General features: G+C 46.1%; 1 protein-coding gene across 1 annotated transcript in view; it reads left to right on the top strand.

Annotated features, from left to right (window-relative positions):
* Positions 1-19,257, top strand: part of Allc (allantoicase) — a 31,961-nt gene that overhangs the window by 11,164 nt on the left and 1,540 nt on the right. The window contains exons 3-11 of the mRNA XM_028768899.1: positions 916-966; positions 5,316-5,403; positions 6,691-6,816; positions 8,000-8,079; positions 8,836-8,968; positions 14,238-14,393; positions 14,936-15,009; positions 16,320-16,428; positions 18,870-18,994. Of these exons, the coding sequence (XP_028624732.1) occupies positions 916-966; positions 5,316-5,403; positions 6,691-6,816; positions 8,000-8,079; positions 8,836-8,968; positions 14,238-14,393; positions 14,936-15,009; positions 16,320-16,428; positions 18,870-18,994 (942 nt within the window). The remainder of the gene's footprint in view (positions 1-915; positions 967-5,315; positions 5,404-6,690; positions 6,817-7,999; positions 8,080-8,835; positions 8,969-14,237; positions 14,394-14,935; positions 15,010-16,319; positions 16,429-18,869; positions 18,995-19,257) is intronic.

Genomic DNA, 19,257 nt, shown 5'->3' with positions numbered 1-19,257 from the left:
TCTGTCCCTCCCTCCATCCCACCCTTTCTTCTCTCTCTTTCTCTCTTTTGTTTTTTCTTCTCTCTTTCACGTGTACTGTATGAATGGATATGTGTCTGTGTTTCATGTGTGTTGTATGTATGCATGGATATGTGTCTGTGTGCAAGAGTATGTGTCCTCGGGTGTGCACAGAGGCCAGAGGAGGAAATTGGATTTCTTCCTCTATCCTTCCCTACCTCATTTTCCTGGAGACAGATCTCTTACTGAACCTGGAGCTTGCTGTTTTTTCTTTTGCTAGGCTGATGGCCAGGGACTGCAGTGATCCTCCTGTCTCCACCGACTTCCAGTGCTGGTGTGACAGGTGTCTGTGTGTGTCCAGACATGGCTTTTAAAAAATGTGCTGGGGATCTAAACTCAGGTCCTCGTGCTTGCTCTCCCCTGCCCTTAAGCACCAAGCCACCCCACCCCCTGCTCCCCCCATCGGTCTCTTTATAAAAGAACCCCAAGGCTAAAAAAGGACACACAGGTTTGGTGGGTGGGGAAGGAGGGGTGGATTTTGGAAGAGTAGAGGGAGGGAAGGAGGGTGAATATGATCAGAACAGGCCTGTACAAATTTCTTGAAGAACTTTATAAGAGCCATGAGCCTGAGAGAAAGAAGCTGGTTTATTTACATTCCAATTGTGAGACATTAGCATTTCCATCCAGACTGTAAAAGGGATTCACAATGAAAGAACGGGAAGAAATGATTCCTGAGGCAGCAGGCTTGAGCCCAGATGCTTACAAAGCATTGCAGGAGAACCCCCGCTGCCTCTTCCCTTAGGCCATTCCACACACTCTTCTGACTGCTGTCCCCTAAGGTTCCGCTAGAGGGTGGAATAAAGCGCGTTTTAATTTATGGTAATTTCATCTTGATTCTCTTTTCTTCTCTTTGTTCAGGTCTTGTTTGCGACGGATGACTTTTTTGGTCCTGCAGAAAATCTCATAAAGGTATGGATGGCTACACAGGCGTCCTATGTGAGGAATGATTGGCTTAGCTGAAGCTCTCTCTGCTGCCGTGTACACTGAAACCCGCTGGCCTGTCTGGGACAGAAGCGTGTGTTGTGTACTGGCTGGGAAGCATCAGACTACTGAAAACACACTCAAATCAGCTCCCAGGGAACACACAGGGACTGGTGGAGCCAGGAGAGGAAGGGAGGGGCCAAGTTGCCAGAGGAGAAAAAACTCCTTGAGTATGCCCTTTGATTCATATGGATTCCATACCCTGGGCTGGGAAGAAAATGGACACATCTTGAACTTTGGTGACATCTGCCTGATTACAATGGGTAGGACATTCTTGGTTAAAAGGTAAATCAGTGGGCTGACTTGCTTCACAGGCCTGAGTACCCGAGTTCCATACTTGTAACCCACAACAGAACCAGAGAATTGACTCCTGAAAGCTATTGTCTGACTCCACACACATGTCCTGCCACATCTCTACGGCATTCACACACACCTCACTAATAATAAAAATAGAAATTAAACTTGGGGGGCTGGAGAGATGGCTTAGCCATTAAAGAGCACTGACTGCTCTTCCAGAGGTCCTGAGTTCAATTCCCACCAACCACATGTTGGTTCACAACCATCTGTGATGGGATATGATGCCCTCTTCTGGTGTGTCTGAAGACAGATACAGTGTACTCATATACCTTAAATAAATGAATAAATCTTAAAAAAAAATTAAACTGTGGAAAGATAGAGCTGGGGAGATGGCTCAGTGGATAAGGTACTTGTTGAGTTTGGATCCCCAAAGTATGCAAAGAAACCAGTCACCGAAGTGCAAGCACCTGTAATTCTGGCACTGAGAAAGTGAAGTCAGGAGGATTCTTGTGGCTTGTTGGCCAGGCATTGTAACTTAATTGGTGAGCTCTTAGACTGGAAATGGTTAAAGAAGACATGAATGTCTATCTTTGGTCTTTACACATGTAAGCCTGTGTGTATAGACACGTATTCTTGTCTTTCTCACATACACACAGGCAGCCCCCAAAGTAGATAAATACAGAGACAACCGTACTGTGTCATCGTCCATGTAGGCGTGAGTGAAAAGATTTTTTGTGCACAGCTTGGAACAGACCACAGCAGACCAGACGGTTCCACGAGGGGAGGTTTATTAAGAGAGAAGAGAGAGCAGAGGTAGAGGAGTAGAGGCTGGCCATGACCACGTGGAGAGAGGGGGAAGGAAAGGGGGGGAAGGGAGAGGGGACAGGAACCTGCAGGCATGGGGTCAAGGGACCAAAAGAGGAGTAAGAGAGAGAGGAGGGGGCAAGCAGCCCCTTTTATAGTGGGCATGCCTACCTGGCTGTTGCCAGGTAACTGTGGGGAGGAGCATACCTGGCTATCGCCAGGTAACTGTGGAGGTGGAGTTTAGACAGAATACTAACAATGAGGGCTCTTATGTGTGGGGAGGGAAACCCAGGAGCAGGTCAGTGAGTGTGACTGCATTACCCATCAGCCTCGGTTAGAGGCTCCTAGAGATTGCTACTCTGTCAGAGCAGGGCCTGGCTGAGTTCAAAGCAAGTTACTTCCATAAATAACTCTGAAGGCACTGTCTATATACTAATTTACTTTTTACTCAGGAGAAGGCAAAATAAAATGAGAATAGAACGAAGGTACCAGGGAGTTGGGTGAGAGTGTGTGGCTCCTGACACACACTCTAGGAGCATCCTTGAGAATGAGCAGGCTTCATGCAGAGCTCATGCAGGAGCACCCAGGGCCTGAAGGCCACATGCCGAAGGGAGAAGGGTAGGAGGGTGACAACAGGCCCTTATTTCTATTTTACATTCTAGTGTATCCATGAGCATGCATGTAATACCCTTATACCAACACACATGAGCATATCTAGTCACACTTAAAACATTAGGCATGGGTTTACATTTTCCCATTATTATAATAATTATTATTATTGTTGTTGTTGTCATTATTATTATTACTAATTTATTTATTTTAAATCAGAAAAGTCTCCCTTGTAGCCCAGGCTTGGAATTGACTTTTATAGCCCAGGTTGGATTCAAGCTTATGGCAGTCCAGCTGCCTCATCCTAATTAGTGCTGGGGTTATAGGTGTGCCCCATCATGCTTGGTGATTCTTTTTCTCCTTTTTGCGGGAGTTTGGGGGAGAGAGGGGAATGGAGGAGGGGGGAGAGAGGTGGGGAGGGGGAGAGGTAATTGGTTAAGCTAAGGTCCTTTCACTCATTGTTCATAGCCCACTCCTCACCCTCCCCTTGGCAGAATGGACTGCTACCTAGCAGTAGTTTTTGTCAGCGTTTGGTATCAGAGCACCACACGCACAGACGTACGCAGCAAACACATGTTCCTACAGCTTGGAGTCTGGACATCTAAGATCAAGGCTAGCAGGGTCACTTCATTGTGTCCTTATAGGTGCAAGACAGAGAAAGGATACTCAGCTCTTCTAATGGGACCCAGGCCTATAGCAAGGAATCCAGCCAGTTAGCTTCATACCATGAGAGTAGGCAGAGTATCAGAGAGGAGTCAGTTTTTTTTTTTTTTTAAAGATTTATTTATTTATTATATATGAGTACACTTGTAGCTGTCTTCAGACACTCCAGAAGAGGGCATCAGATCTCATTACAGATGGTTGTGAGCCACCATGTGGTTGCTGGGATTTGAACTCAGGACCTCTGGAAGTGTAGTCAGTGCTCTTAACCACTGAGCCATCTCTCCAGCCCGAGGAGTCAGTTTTTAAAGAGGGAAGGTTATCTCTGCCTCATGGTTTTCAGAGTTCTCACCTATGACTTCTTGGCCTGTTGCTTTGTGCCTGGGGCAGAACAGAATGTCATGCTGTGAAGTGGAGGACTGCTCACCTGAAGGCAACCAAGGGACAAAAGAGAAAGGGCCCAGGCTTTAGTACCTCTGCCAGCAACTCCAGAAGACCCCTCTTTAGGCACCGTCTCATAATGTGCAAAGCTGAGGGTTAAGCCTTTGTTTGATACCTGGGCCTTTGGGAGTGTTTAACATCCACACTATAAAATGTTCTGCCTTTGTGAACAAATCACTCCCAAGCTCCCACATGGTCACACCAGTTCCTGGGCAGGAGGCTTTGACACAGGAATCGGAATCTGGGGACATAAACATCCAGTCCATGGCAGAAAAGTCTGATGTGTCTTATACTTTAAAGTAATTGTATCTATAAGTATATAATATGCTTTGTAGTTTTTAATGCTCTCATATCTTAAGTACCTGGCATTCTGGAACTATGTTCTCTTCACTGACTGAGTATCCACCATGGTCCTTGCAGACCCAGGCTGCCCTCTTCATTGCTGAGTGAGTGGCTGTCACTGTCCCCTCTCCCTGTCTATATACATTTGTGTGGATTACATTTAACTATGTGCCCTTCACTGTAGAGCAGGCTCTGGGCAGTGAGAGAGTCCCAGGGCCAGCTTAGGTTCTTTATTCAAATATGCAATTCCACAGAGTTCTTTTCCCTCCTGTCACCCAACCTGGAGTGTGAGAACTTTGGAATATTTTAGATGATTAGATCAAGGATGATCTGTAATAGAAACAAACATGTTGCCAGCTTCCTAGACTAAGTAAACATGGGGACTTCTTATGCAGCCCGGTATGTTTCAGTGGTGGCCTCTGTTAAGAGATAGTACTGATACCATCTGCTTTTGACCCATGAAGGAAACTGAGGTATACAGGGGGTGAACTTGCCCCACAGGCCCTTGGTTGGGAGCTCATGGAATGCTTGCCCTGTGAGAGGTTGTCCATGTGTCATTTCGATGTCACCATACTCCATGGAGGCTGTGTAGTCGTCCTGGTTTTCAAAGATGAAGCCTATTGCTCAGTGGTTCATTCTAAGAACCCGAGCTGGCATTGTCGCCACCAGGAGTCCTTGCTTTCCCACCGTGGTGACACAGTACCTACAACACAAGGTCACCAGTGTCTATCCTGACCCCAAGTTTCCAGTGGCTTTTCCCATGACCTGGTCTGGTGACCCATTCCATGATCTCTTTCATTGCCTTGGAAGTGTTCCATTTTGCTCAATGCCCACCTACGCACAGCAGACAGGCAGCATTCACAGAGCCTGCGTGTGGTCTCTCTGGTTGCTGATAGTGGTTCATTCTGTGGACCGAGGATCACAGACAAGACGAGTTATGTTTGCAGATGATACAAAATATGGAGACACCCTCTGGTCTGGTGGTAGAGCTGGGCATGAAGATGGGCAGACAATCCCGGAGAGTCCTTGTGTGCTTTCTCTGTCTATCTCTTTGGGATATAACCTGACAGGCTGGTAACTCAAGCTCTTCATGAATGGTAACGATCTCTTGTCCATCTTCTTAGAGCGACGGTCCGAGTTTTAAGGAACATGAATACACTGAGTTTGGGAAATGGGTGGATGGATGGGAGACCAGGCGTAAACGAATTCCAGGTAAGGAGGGGGGTTCATCCCACGCTGTGCTTGGTGGCTGCTTGGGCTGAGCATGAAGCTCAGCTGGTAGAGAGCTTGCCTAGTATATTAGTCATTTTTCAATTGCTGCCATAAAATAATATGACTCTGGAAACTCATAGAGAAAAGTTAATTTTGCGCTTAGTTTGAAGGGGCTAGAGTCCATCATGGGGGCAGGGAGGCGTGACACCAAGAGGCAGATGAATGGAGGGGCAGGAGGCTGAAAAGTCACATCTGTAACAGCATGTATGAAGCAGAGAGTGAAACTGGAAGTAGCTTTGAATGCTCAAAGCCTGTCTCCAGGGACATATTCCCCTAGCAAGGTCCCACCTCCTATGTCTCTCCAAATGGCTAATTGGGAACCAAGGATTCAAATGCATGAGCCTATAGGAGACACTTCCCACTCTAAATCACCACACCTAGCACTTAGGAAGCTTTGGGTTTGATCCTTGGCACCATATACACCATGTGTGGTGGGGCACACCTATAACCCCAGCCTTAGAGGTGGAGGCAGGAAGATCAGGAGCTCCAGGTAAACCCAGTAGAGGTAAAACTTGCTGTTTTGAGCCTGCACTATGTGAGCCTCTGGAGTGCTGGTAGTGGGCTCCGCTGTGAAGCCAGTGTCCTGAAGGCTTGGTAGGTACGTAGGCATACTGGGGCATGGATAAAGTGGAGGCTGTAGAGAACTCTGAAAGAGTAGAGAGTAAGTTTGTAGAAGAGCCAGGCTGGCAGAATTCCACACTATGGTGGCTACACTGAAGCTTTCAAAAGCAAATGTCTTCTCTGGCTTAGAATTGGAGAAACAAGCCTTAGAAAGATCCGTGATTTGCCTAGCACAATAATGGGAAAGGAGAGGCTTGGAAACTGAGTTGGTCTCTCTGAATCCTTTTTTTTTTTAAAGCTAGAATTGAGGACTCTGTGGGTCATGGTGGTCCTTGGTGGTCACATTATGAGAATTACCCTGAACGTGTGCTTCCATGGTGGAAGATGGGGCCTCATAGCTGCTATCATTCCCCATTGGGATGTCACAGGTGCTCTCATCTCCTGTGGGAGTTCAAGGATGCTCTTCTCATCCTCCATGGGACCTCATGGGTACCCCTGTCATCCCCATGGGGCTCCATAGGTATTCCTGTCATCCTCATGGACCCCCATAGGTATTCCTGTCATTCTCATGGGCCCCCATAGGTTCTGGACATTCCCCATGGGACCTCACAGGTGTTCTTGTCCTCTCCTGAACATTATGGGTGTTTTTGTGGTCCCGTTGTACAGGTCATGACTGGTGTGTTATCCAACTGGGAATACAAGGCATTATTCGTGGTATCGACGTGGACATTTCTTACTTCTCAGGGAACTATGCTCCTCGAATGTCAATTCAAGCAGCAAACTTGAGTGAAGGTATGTGGGAGCCACTGACCTCAGAGAGGACTGTGGGATGGGAGGCTCCTCTGACTCATCTTTCTGTAAGAAGTAAAGGTGCCAATTCTCTGAGGTTGTTGGGCTGCAATGGAGTCTTAGACCTAGGGTTCTGATGGGCTGTCCTGAGGTGATGTTCAGCTTAACAATGTTTGCTGGTCTAAGACAGTGGCCATCATCCATCCCCCCAATGCTCAGGTCTGCAGAGGTGCATCCTTGTGCTCTCTCTGGGTGGGGGCACTTGCTGAGCTGGTTATTGGGGAAGCTAGAGACACCCTCTGGTCTGGTGGTAGAGCTGGATATATGGGCATGAAGGAACCAGAGCTAAAGTAACTACAGGCCAGAAGCTCCAGCCCACTCTCAGCTACCTAGGAAGCTCCATAGTGCTGCAGCTCTGGGGCTCTAGCCCACTTCTAGCTACATAGGGGTCACCACTGTGTAGCAGCTCTGGGGTTCTTAGTTACTGCTCCTTTCTACCTGTGGGAACACTGGCTATTGTAATTTATTGTAAATTATTCAGGTTTCATAATTTATCGCATCATCTGTTGTTGACATTTGAGTCAGTTCATACGTGGTCGTATGAGCACACACACATTTTCAGGGAGTATAAATTTGTGTCTCTGGACACATCGGTACTGACAAAGTGCTGTGTGCACAGTACCATGACGGGCTCTGCACAGGTAAGCTGGCCCTACTATCCTCAGATGACTAGGCTCCTGGGGAAGTTAACGACAATCTGAGAGATGAGACCCCACACAGAAGCTATGGCGAATGACACATGAGAGACAGGTCAGAAGTGCTTTGAGTGTTTGTAGATGCTGCTGTGTCTGAGCTGGCAAATTCTGAGCCTGAAGCAGATACTCGGGGAGGCAGGGCTTGTGGAACTAACCTTGAGATATTTTGAACTCAGAGCGATCCATCTGTGGGATTTAGCCTAACTTGAAACAATGAGCAAATGTGGTACCCACATATCCCATTGCCCTCTGAGAAGTAAGTTAGCAAATTACACAGTGAGGGACCCCAGGTGGCACGCTAAAGTCTAATCATTAATTCTGTGACTAAAGCAAGGATGTCATTGGGGCTGTTGTATTTGCCACACACCACCTGAGAGAGAGTTTGTTCTTAGCTTCTCAACCCTGATCCTGTGTGGTTGTTTTGTCTTCAGATACAATGTCAAACATTCCACCAAGGGGAGTTAAGATGGGGGCTGCAGCAACGCCTGAGGAATTTGAAGCCATTACTGTGGTAAGACGCTGGTTCTTTGTGCCAGGACTGCAAAGAGACTGTTGCAGGCTTGGGTATGTGAGGCAGTTGTCTGGGATACACCACTTGGCATGCTGTACTTCTTGTATCGACACAGTGTGACAGTACAGAGGTTTCCTCAGTGGTTCATCTCCTTCTGTGTGGGAGAATGGCCTGGCTGTCCACAGCCTTGAAGGGTCATTGGGTGCCCCCTGTGGCTGCACACTGTTGCTGGCCATACTAGGAAACCCTTCACATTTACCTCCCACAGTGACTTGATGAAGTAACTTTGTGTCTGATGAACTTAAGATAAACAACAGGGCTTGGCACCTTTTTCTTGCGTTAAGTTTGTCTGGTAATTCATCTGTGCTGTTACAAACTTGTTGATCTACGTCTAACTGGGAACAGCGAATGAGCCAGCTTTCTGAGAAGCTAGCTTTCAGCCAATTGTCTCCTTGGGCTTAAAGCCCTGCGTTTTAGCTGAATGCCCACATTACCACTCTGGTTTCTTTTAAGAATCAGGAAAGTGGTGTTTGAAAACTCTTTCAGTTTACAAGCATCACCATTACCTAGTTATCAGTATAGGGGAAAAAGTCTCCAATGGGAAGTTTAGTTTGTTTATTATTAAATTGTGTCACTGTACCTGAATTGTGTGGTTCTGGTTCGGCAACCATCGCACTCTTCTTCCTTAATGCTTGCACAGGATAAGAGGGTGCTGTTCTCAAGAGCCAATGCTGACGTTTCTGTATTTATTACTAGCTGAAATCGCATTCCTGGGACTACCTGGTTCCCATGTCGGAGCTTAAGCCAGGGGAGCCTGACTCCAGCCACAACTATTTTTTTGTTAATTCCCAGCAGAGATGGACTCACATCAGACTCAACATCTTTCCAGGTAGGTGCAACAGGGACCTTCGACAGGTGTGTGGGACTTTTCTTCTTACATTGTCATGTTTACATGGAATACAAAATAAGCCACCTTGCCCTGGCAGTTCGAGTTTGGTGTATTTTAGGATTGTGATTTCTCTTGTGCTTTAAACAATAGATACTCTACTCACCAATAGGTAGCTAATGAAAATCTAACAATTTAGCTAGGTGGTGGTGGCTGGCACCTTTAATCCCACTGTTGGGGAGGCAGAGACAGGAGGATTTCTGAGTTTGAGGCCAGACTGGTCTATAGAGTGAGTTCCAGGACAGCCAGGGCTACAGAGAAACACTGTCTGGAAAACCAGAAACAAAAATGTATCAACTTAAGACGTGTTAGAACTGAGCTGTGCTGGAATTCCATGTTTCCTATTGACTTGTTTTTCCTTTTTTTTTTTTTGGATAAAAAAATCCTTTTAATCAATTCTTCGTGAGTTTCACATCTTGCACCCTAGTATGAGAACTTCATTCCTCTTTTGCCAAATGACATTGTTTTATGGTTAGAGCCATTTATATACCTGTTCATCCATTGGTAGACATTTGTTTATACCTGCTGGGTATAATGAACTATGCTATTAATGTTCACTTATAATAGGAATTTAAGATTATTTTATATATATGAGTGCTTCACCTACTTGTCTATCTTGTTTGCCTATGGAAGCCAGACAAAAGCATCAGATCCTCTGGATCTAGAGTTACACATGGTTGTGAGCTATATGGGTGCTGAGAATCAAATTTAGGTCTTCTGGAAGAGTGCTTGTAACCACTGAGTTTTCTCTCCAACTCCAGCGTATATATATTCTCTCTCTCTCTCTCTCCATATATATGTATATATATGTATATAGACATGTATATAGACATATATATAGACATGTATATGACGTTTCTGGATCATATAATAACTCTGTGTTTGAGGAGTTGAGAAATTTCCAGAATGGCAGCCATATATAAGGCGTTTGCCTTCTTCAGTTCCCTCCCACTGTCTTGTCACCTGGTCAGTGTGAGATGATGTCTTGCTGTCGTTTTGATTTGCACTTCCTTGGTGACTAATGATGGTAACTTGTGTGTTTACTGGTCATTGGTATATTTTCTTTGGAAGGCTGTCTTTGCAGCCATTTGTTTTCTTGATGATAGACAGTCTGACTGATGGTAAGACGGGGTCTCAGAGAAGTCTTAATTTGCATTCCTCTGATAGCCGAGGCTGAGGAACTCTTCAGACAGTGGCCGTTTGTGCTTCTTCTTTAGGGAGCTGTCTATTCAGTTCAGCCCATTCACTGATTAGACGGTTTGGTTTTATTTGTTCATTTTTTTCTTTGTATATTCTAGACATTGATCTCTTGCCTGATGTAAAGTTGATGCCCTGCCCCCAAGTCTATATCGGCCATGTCTTCATTCTGGTGATTGCTTCTTTTGTTGAGCAGCAGCTTGTCAATTTCACGAGATTCCATCAGTTCTAGGTTAAGTTTTGTATTAATAGAGTTCTATTCAGAAATTTATCCCTATCTTCATGTTGTGAAATATTTTCCCCTAGCAGTTTTAGGTCTTATATTGATGCCTTTGATCCACTTAGATTTGGGTTTTGTTCAGGGTGAGAGATATGGAAAAATTTTATTTTTCTTTGCTCTTTCTTTTTTTCTTTTGGTAAGGTAGGATCTCTCTGTATAAGAGTTCTGGCTGTCCCGGATTTGTTTTGTAGACCAGGCTGGCCTCAAACTCACAGAGATCCTCCTCCCTACCGTCTCCCAAGTACTGGGATCAGAAGTGTGTGTCACTGCTTCCCTCATTTTTCTACATGAGATATCGAGTATTTCCAGCTCCATTTATTGAAGAGGATGTATGCCTCTTTTTTACATTGTCTGTTTTTGATTTTTTTTTTTATCAGAAATCAAGTAACTAAATTATTTCCAGGTCACAGTGTGGAGGAAGACACCCTCATGGGAAAGACCTGAACAGGTGTTTGCAGTATCAGCTTGCTAATCCACCCATTCTGAAAACAGTGGAAGGGGGCATGTGAACAGAGACAGGAGAGGGTGGCCTTTCCTTACTTGGTAGTTCAGCAAACTCTGGGGGCATCCACTTTGATAAAAGGACTAAGTGTGTCTAGAAGTCATGTGGGGCAGTGCTAAGAGACAGTAGTTGTCATGAAGACAGGGCTAGTAACTGTCAGTGGTCAACACATGGATAGCTTGCCACCCCACACAGGCTGAGTGTGGAGGTTCAGGAAATGTGTACTGTCAGTCAGATGACATGGTCTTTGCTTCTATGAAGCAATGAAGACGACTAGAAAAACAGCTGAAGTATTTAGGTAAATCCATAAGAAATTTCCATTTAAAAATATAGCTTTACAGCCGGGCGGTGGTGGCGCACGCCTTTAATCCCAGCACTTGGGAGGAAGAGGCAGGCGGATTTCTGAGTTCAAGGCCAGCCTGGTCTACAGAGTGAGTTCCAGGACAGCCGGGGCTACACAGAGAAACCCTGTCTCGAAAAAAACCAATCTCTGTCTCTCTCTCTCTCTCTCTCTCTCTCTATCTCTATCTCTCTATCTCTCTATCTCTATCTCTATATCTTTACATTAGGTGTGCTATATGTGTGTTATGTGTCTGCGTGTGCATGAGTGTGACTAGCATGAGTGTGGTGGCCAGAAGACAACTTGAATTACTTTTCTCCATCATGAGGATTCTGAAGACTGAACTCAAGTCCTCCCTTTTTCTTGACAGCAGGCAACTTTACCTGCTGAGCTATTTTACCAGCCCCAGGAAATTTCCATTTTTGGTATGGCAAACTTCATGTGTTCAACCCAACTTGCTTGAAGCTTAAAAGCCGAAAGAATGTCTCAGACACTCCTCAGGGCAAGCCTTGCCTTGCTGGTTTGGATCCTGAGGATACCTGGGTATTTTTTCAGTTGGCCATTTGTCTTTTGATCTGGTTGAAGGTGAGAGGTGGACACTTCTGCGAGATTTCTCCTGTCTCTTTGCTGATTCCCTGCTGTTCTGTGATGATTCTACCTGGGAGACAGTTTTAGGAGGGACAGGAACTGTAATCTACGAGGATGCTGTCACTGAGCCATTGAGGACAGAGAGGCATTTTTGAAATTCTTTCATCATTTTGAAGGTGTGGATGGATATTAACTCCATAAAGAAAAACCTTACCATTAAGGGTTGCTATTGGCTTTATACCTGAGAGATAAATATATTAGTGTTGAAATGAAGCACTGTATTTGGGTACCAGAGCAGCAGTGTCTCCCTCTTAACGCCCTCTTGATGGATAGTCCCTGCCCTAAGATTTCATGCCAGCGAAGTCTGGTTTTATAGGTTGAAAACAAAGATATCTACTCGTTATCAGAGTATTTTTAGAACACTCAATTTTACACTTTTTCTTTTTTCTTTTGATGGAGGTTCAAGAGAGGGTTTCTCTGTGTAGCCCTGGCCTTCCTGGAACTTACTCTGGTAGACAAGGCTGGCCCCAAACTTAGAGATCTGTCTCTGCCTCCAGTGTGCTGTGATTGAAGGCCTGTGCCACTATGCCAGGCACCAATTCTTTTTCAATGTTTAAATACATGGGGCTCAGATTCAGCATTTAGTTAAAGGACATGAATGTCTTTGCAAAAACCTCTTGGCTTCTGCCTCCCAGAAAGCCACACCCTGATGAAGGAGGAGGCTTGTCTGTGACAATCAGGGGCTGCGAGTGGATCTGGGCAGCTGTTTGCTTCTATGCTTGCCTTGTGTCAGGCTGAGCTGCTCAGCAGTGAGTGGCTTTTCCGAGGACCATCTTTTGTGTCACATGCACTGTGGGCAGCACCATGGGAGTCTTAGGGTCACCAATGTTTGCTTCTGACACCAAATGTGTTTTAAATATTCCCCTCCACCCCCATGTGTGTATGTACGCATGCATGTGCCCATGAGGGCCAGAAGAGGAAGTTGGGTTCTCTGGAGCTGGAGATACAGGTGGGCCACAGTGTGTGGGTGCTTGGGTGCTGGGTCCTGAATTCCTGTCTTCTACTATAACAGTGAGCGTTCCTGATTGCTGAACCACCTCTCCAGCCCCCAAACACACTATGGACAATTTTCAGTGGAGTTTTGACTTTATTGGAGCAGTTTCATAAAGTAGTTGGTGCTCTGCCATGTTCTGGGAACTGCATGGCTGTGACACAGTCTGTAACTGGTCTGTCCTGCAAGGATTTTATACTGCAGTGGACATTGCCCCAGGCCCCTGCAGTGGACACTGTCCTAGGTTCCTGCAGTGGACACTACCCCAGGTTCCTGCAGTGGACTGCAGGGTGTCTGTGGAGCCAGCATTAGTTGAGATTTACAGAAATGAAAACAAAACAAGTAGCTTCAGGCTATGGTTAGAGCTATGGAGTGAAGGAACGTTACCTGGTGAAGTAGACAGGAGACTAGGGGATGGGTAGGAGAGGGGTGCTGTAGGCAAGTGAAGGTAGTTTTGGAACCATGACACTTGGGGGCCAAGAATGACAAGGAGTGTGGGAGACCTGAGGAATTTGCTCAGGTACAAGGCAGTGTCTGCTGCAGGAGCCTGGGACAGTGTCCACTGCAGGAGCCTAGGGCAGTGTCCGCTGCAGGAGCCTGGGGCAGTGTCCACTGCAGCAACCTGGGGTAGAGTCCACTGCAGGAACCTGGGACAGTGTCCACTGCAGGGGTCCGGGGTAGAGTCCACTGCAGGAGCCTGGGGTAGAGTCCACTACAGGAGTCTAGGACAGTGGCCACTGCAGGGGCCTGGGGCAGTGGCCACGGCAGGAGCCTGGGGCAGTGTCCACTGCAGGAGCCTAGAGCACTGTCTGGTTCAGGGACCTGGGGCAGTGTCCACTGCAGGAGTCTGGGGAAGTATTCACTGCAGGGGCCTAGGGCAGTGTCCACTGAAGGAACCTGGGGCAGTGTCCACTGCAGGAGCCTGGGGCAGTGTCCACTGCAGGAGGCTGGGGCAGTGTCCACTGCAGGAGGCTGGGGCAGTGTCCACTGCAGGAACTTGGGGTAGAGTCCACTGCAGGAACTTGGGGTAGAGTCCACTGCAGGGGCCTGGGGCAGTGTCCACTGCAGGGGCCTGGGGCAGTGTCCACTGCAGGAGTCTGAGGCAGTGTCCACTGCAGGAGCCCAGGCAGTGGGCTTGCTGTTGTTGTAAGTCTAGAGGGAAGGGAGATGGGAGAAGGCTGACATGCCCCTAGGGTCCATGACACACCAACAGTTAACTTTTCCAACAATAACACAGGCACTTTTCCTTCTCAGATGGTGGTGTTGCACGCCTTCGAGTGTACGGTACTGGACAGAGGGACTGGGCTGCACTGGATTCCACAGAACCTGTAGACCTGGTGGCCATTGCTTTTGGGGGTATCTGTGTAGGATTTAGTAATGCACACTTTGGACATCCAAATAATATGATAGGTGAGTGGGAATCCCAGGAGCTGGTCTTCATGCAGAAGTGTGGGCTCCAGCATTGCAAGCTGGGCATGGCCAGAATGATGTCCCCAGGTGTGGGGTGGGGGCCCTTTCAGAGAATGAGAGTAACTCAATGCCTCTGTGATATGGAGTGGGTCAGCAGGAGTCATGGTTCTGTTGGGTAGTATTGGTGGATGCCATTAATCCTAGCACTTTGGAGGCAGCAGCGGGTGGATCTCTGTGGGTTCAAGGCCAGCTTGGTCTGCAGAGCAAGGTTCAGAACAGCCAGGCCTGTTACACAGAAAAACTTTGTCTCAAAAAAAAAAAAAGTCACAGTCCTTCTTAATTTCAGCCCAAATAGCTGGTATAAGAGAAAAACTAATTAAATCAGTCTTGTGCTGTGAATTCATAGAAATATCAACTCTACTAAAATTAATTTATGTAGGGATACTTGGAATTGTGGGATGTGAAATTTAATGATAGCAAATCCATTCCCACATTTAAATTAAATCAAAGGTCATTCTATTAACCCCAGCTTTTTCCTGTAGGTGTCGGCGAACCCAAGTCCATAGCAGATGGTTGGGAAACTGCGAGAAGACTGGACAGACCCCCAGTGTTAGACGTAAGACCAGCAACATCTGTAGTTTCGAGTTTTTATAGAATATGTTTAAAAACTACTTCTTTCACATTGCATTATGGAGAAGTGCACTTCATGAGGGATCTGTTTGAGCTGGGTATCTTGGCTCTCTGGGGAGACAGAGGCAGGAGGATCAGGAGTTCAAAGCCATCCTCAGTTACTTTGAGCATTAGTTTAACTGTTAACTTGACACAACCTAGAATCACTTGAGAAGAGAATCTTAGGAATTATGGAGAATGGTCTATGAGCATGTCTGGGGGAGAGATTGCTTTGATTGTTAATTTTTTTCTTTTTCTTTCTTTTTTCTTTCTTTCTTATTTTTTTTTTCGAGACAAGGTTTCTCTGTGTAGTCTTGGCTGTCCTGGAACTCACTCTGTAGACCAGGCTGGCCTCAAACTCGGAAATCCGCCTGCCTCTGCCTCCCAAGTGCTGGGATTAAAGGCATGCACCACCACTGCCCGGCTACTTTTGACTGTTAATTGATGTAGGATCCAGACTATGTGCATAGCACCATTCCTTGGTTTGGGGCCCTGGGCTGAGTTAGAGGAGAAAAGGCTATCTGATCAAACCGGCAGCGTGACATTAACATGATGTGGCCAGCTGCTTGTGCTCTTGACTTGACGTCCTGAGATACAGCTGCTGACAGGGAATGGTCAGCTGATAAACCCTGTCTTCCTTGGGCTGCTCTCTGATGGAACATTCTAGCAACAGGGATGAAACCAGGGAAGCCATAGGGAGCTCTAGGCTAGCCTGTGCTATGTGAGACACAATGGCCGTGGTGATAGATGATGACTTGCTTTGGATGGTCAAAGAATTTAGAGAACCCACAGGCTGAAGTAGACCAGCATCTCTGTGCTTGTAACATTCTTCTTGAACTTGACATTGACAGAGAAATTGTATCAGAAACTTATAAAAATTTGCTGAGTACAATGAACTCAGGAGGTGATACGACCACCAAAGAGGCAAGGGGACAATTCACACACAAATCAGTTATAGCGTGTGTGTGTGTGCATGTGTGCTTGTGTGTGTGCCTATGTATGTGTGTGTGCTTGTGTGCATTTGTGTGTGACTGTGCTTGTGTGTTAACTGGGTCCCAGTTAGACAGGCTGGCTTTGAACTCCTGACTCTCCAGTTTCTTTTTCCCAAGTGCTGAGGTTACAGATGTGCACCATGCCACCACACTTGGCTTGTTTTTAGTACACACAATATGGTATGTCAGCTTCTCCTGCCGGTGCTTAGGTTGGCTTTCTCAAACCCAAGTTGGCTTTTGATTTATTGTTTATTTTGAATTCCAGGGTAGTGAGAATGGCTTTCTCCAGGTCCCGGGTTGTGAGTGGGCAGTGTTCCGATTGGCACATCCTGGAGTCATCACTCAAATTGAAATTGATACGAAGTACTTTAAAGGTAAGCTCTTTGCCAGGCAGGCAGCACCATACATCTGCCAGGTTCACTGTACAGGTAATAGGTGCTGTGGGAGTCAGCTGCAGTGTTGCTCTTCTCATTCAGCTGTGTGGCTTTGGGGAAGTGTCTTTCTAATCTGTCATCTGGTACCTCTTCAGAGGTTGTTGTTGGCTGCATGGCTCTGAGGGTCATCTTGTTAGAAAGCTTTGGAAGGAAGAAGGCTGCAGCTCGAAGGCAGAACTTGTTCTGACTTTCCAGGCTGTGAGCTAGAGACTTAAAGAGACAGGCAATGACCCACATGAGATTCCAGGCTGATGTGAGGCGGGTTCCCCTTAGAAGGTACAGAGGCCTTGTGAGAACATCAGAGAGGTTGGTCCAGTAGTAAAAAGAATTTGGACATTAGCCTGGTTAGTCTGTAATTGCTTTGTGTGTGTGTGTGTGTGTGTGTGTGTAATTGCTTTTTTAATGAAATATACATGTTGCCCATTATATTAAAAAAAAACAAAGAGGGCTGCAAAAGTACCTGTTAGGTGATGAAAGTATTAGATTGGGCACCTCATGATTGTTTATCAGACTCTATAGCATGTGGTGGCAGTTCATATTCATATTTTTGGATGATTGGATTTTAAATGACTTCCAGATCATAGTTTTAATATTGACTATATGAAGGCTCAACAATACAGTGAAGGTCAGGTTTATTAGTGGGTATAAAGTATTTTCAAAACCTTTTATGTTTTTTGTTTTTCTTTGGCAGATTGTGGTTTATTTATTTACCCTGTGAGGTATGTGTGTGTGTGTGTGTGTGTGCATGCAGTTGCATGGGGGCCCAAGGTTGGCATCATGTGGAAAGACCTCATGTGAGATTGTACTGATCTTCTCACTGGTCAGTGAGGCTGACAAGCTTATCCTGAGGGGTAGGTGACATGCCAGCTCATTTGTGAATGCTTTAAGCTTAATAGCATCTTTACTCCACAGTTCTCTTCATGATGATATAGGATAACCTGTTTTTTTTTTCCCCCTTGAGGGAGTTTAGTTAAAGGCACAGCAGTAAATCCTGATAACTTGTGCTCCAAATAGGTCATGAATATAAGCTGCCGAACCCTTGGGACCTCTTGTAGAACTCAGGAAGGAGAGAGCATGACAATATCCTTGGTATCAATAATACAATAAGTTATATTCAGTTGGATCAAGGCTACATAGCTTAGTGAACACACATATGCACACGTCGGAGACCAATAGGGTGGCTTTAATGTTCACCCTGCATTCTGGGATCACAAATGACCCACATTCAAGACTATTCACCCAAGAGATGAACCGCAGATGGTTCATGCAGGCAGCAAGAGGCTTCTGCCGGGGTTCAGAATCTCCATCTTAGAGTACTCCTCATAGGAGCATGTGACCCTTCTCCTAGGGCCTCTGACCCTTGCATAGGAAAGAATGAAGTCCCAAAGAGACAAGAGACTCAAAGCTGTATTCTTTCACCTAAAGGCACCTTAGCCATCCCTGTGTGCAGAATGTCTGATTTGGGCTCAGCACCCACTAGTGTAGCTTGCAATTACAACCACCCCTCTTTTTCTTATCTTTGTCCTCAGACTAAAAATTTATTTATTTTTGGGCTGGGGAGATGGCTTATCAATTAAGGAATGCTCTTCCAGAGGTCCTGAGTTCAATTCCCAGCAACCACATGGTGGCTCACGGCCATCTGTAATGGGATCTGATGGCCTCTTCTGGTGTGTCTGAAGATAGAGACAGTGTACTCACATTTTATATATCTTAAATATCTTTATATATCTTAAAATTTATTTATTTATTTTTATGTAGAGGAGGTGCGACTGTGCAGGTAACCATGGTGACCAGATTAGGGGTTAAATCCCCTGGAGCTAGAGCTAAAGGCACTGTGAGCCACGTAATGTATGTTTTGGAAGCTGACTTCAGGTGCTCTGGAAGAGCGTGAAGCACTCTTAATTGCTGGGCCACCTATCCCCAGCCCCAGGATTTCTTTTTATTGTCACATTATAAAATGACATTGTGTCCCAGTCCATCATGATTTCAGATGCTTTGTAGCAGTAGGTAAGAGATTTAGCTTGCAGTCTATGACACTTATCAAGTACATCCAACCAACACATGGCTGGCTGCTTCTCATTCATCTGAACTGCACTCATTCCTGTACTCCACAAGGCAGTCCAGCCTCATTCCTTCCTTTCTCCTTCACTATATTTTTTTTTTCTTTAGAAAGAATTCGGAATTGTTCTTGATTTCAGTTATTGTTCTTGTTTTGCGGTTCTGGGACTTGAACCCAGGGTCCCATACACACCAGGCAAGTGCTCTATCACTGAGCTATCTTCCCAGCCTATTTCTAGGTTTGATCTGATTGAATTACTCGTATCCTAGAAGCCGAGGTATGCTGAAGGGAACAGTGTCCACGTTTCTCTTTCCTCTAACAGGCAATTGTCCCGACAGCTGCAAAGTGGATGGGTGTATCCTGACTACACTGGAAGAGGAAGACATGATCAGGCAGAAGTGGAATCTTCCTGCCAATAAGTGGAAGCCATTGCTTCCAGTTACCAAGGTCTGTGGGGTGAAGTTTGAGGACTGACCTTCAGTCTGTGGAGGAACCTGGGATCTTGCACATGCTATACATCTCCCCACCACTGAGCTGCACCCCTGCACATCTCCCCACCACTGAGCTGCACCCCTGCTCATCTCCCTACAGCTGAGCTGCGCCCCTGCACATCTCCCTACCACTGAGCTCTACCCCTGCTCATCTCCCTACCACTGAGCTGCGCCCCTGCACATCTCCCCACCACTGAGCTGCACCCCTGCACATCTCCC

Source organism: Grammomys surdaster, unplaced genomic scaffold, assembly GCF_004785775.1.
Source record: "Grammomys surdaster isolate TR1022 unplaced genomic scaffold, NIH_TR_1.0 188, whole genome shotgun sequence".
Lineage (NCBI taxonomy): Eukaryota > Metazoa > Chordata > Mammalia > Rodentia > Muridae > Grammomys > Grammomys surdaster.
The sequence above is the reverse complement of the archived record's forward strand: the minus strand, read 5'-3'. Positions and strand labels throughout refer to the sequence as shown.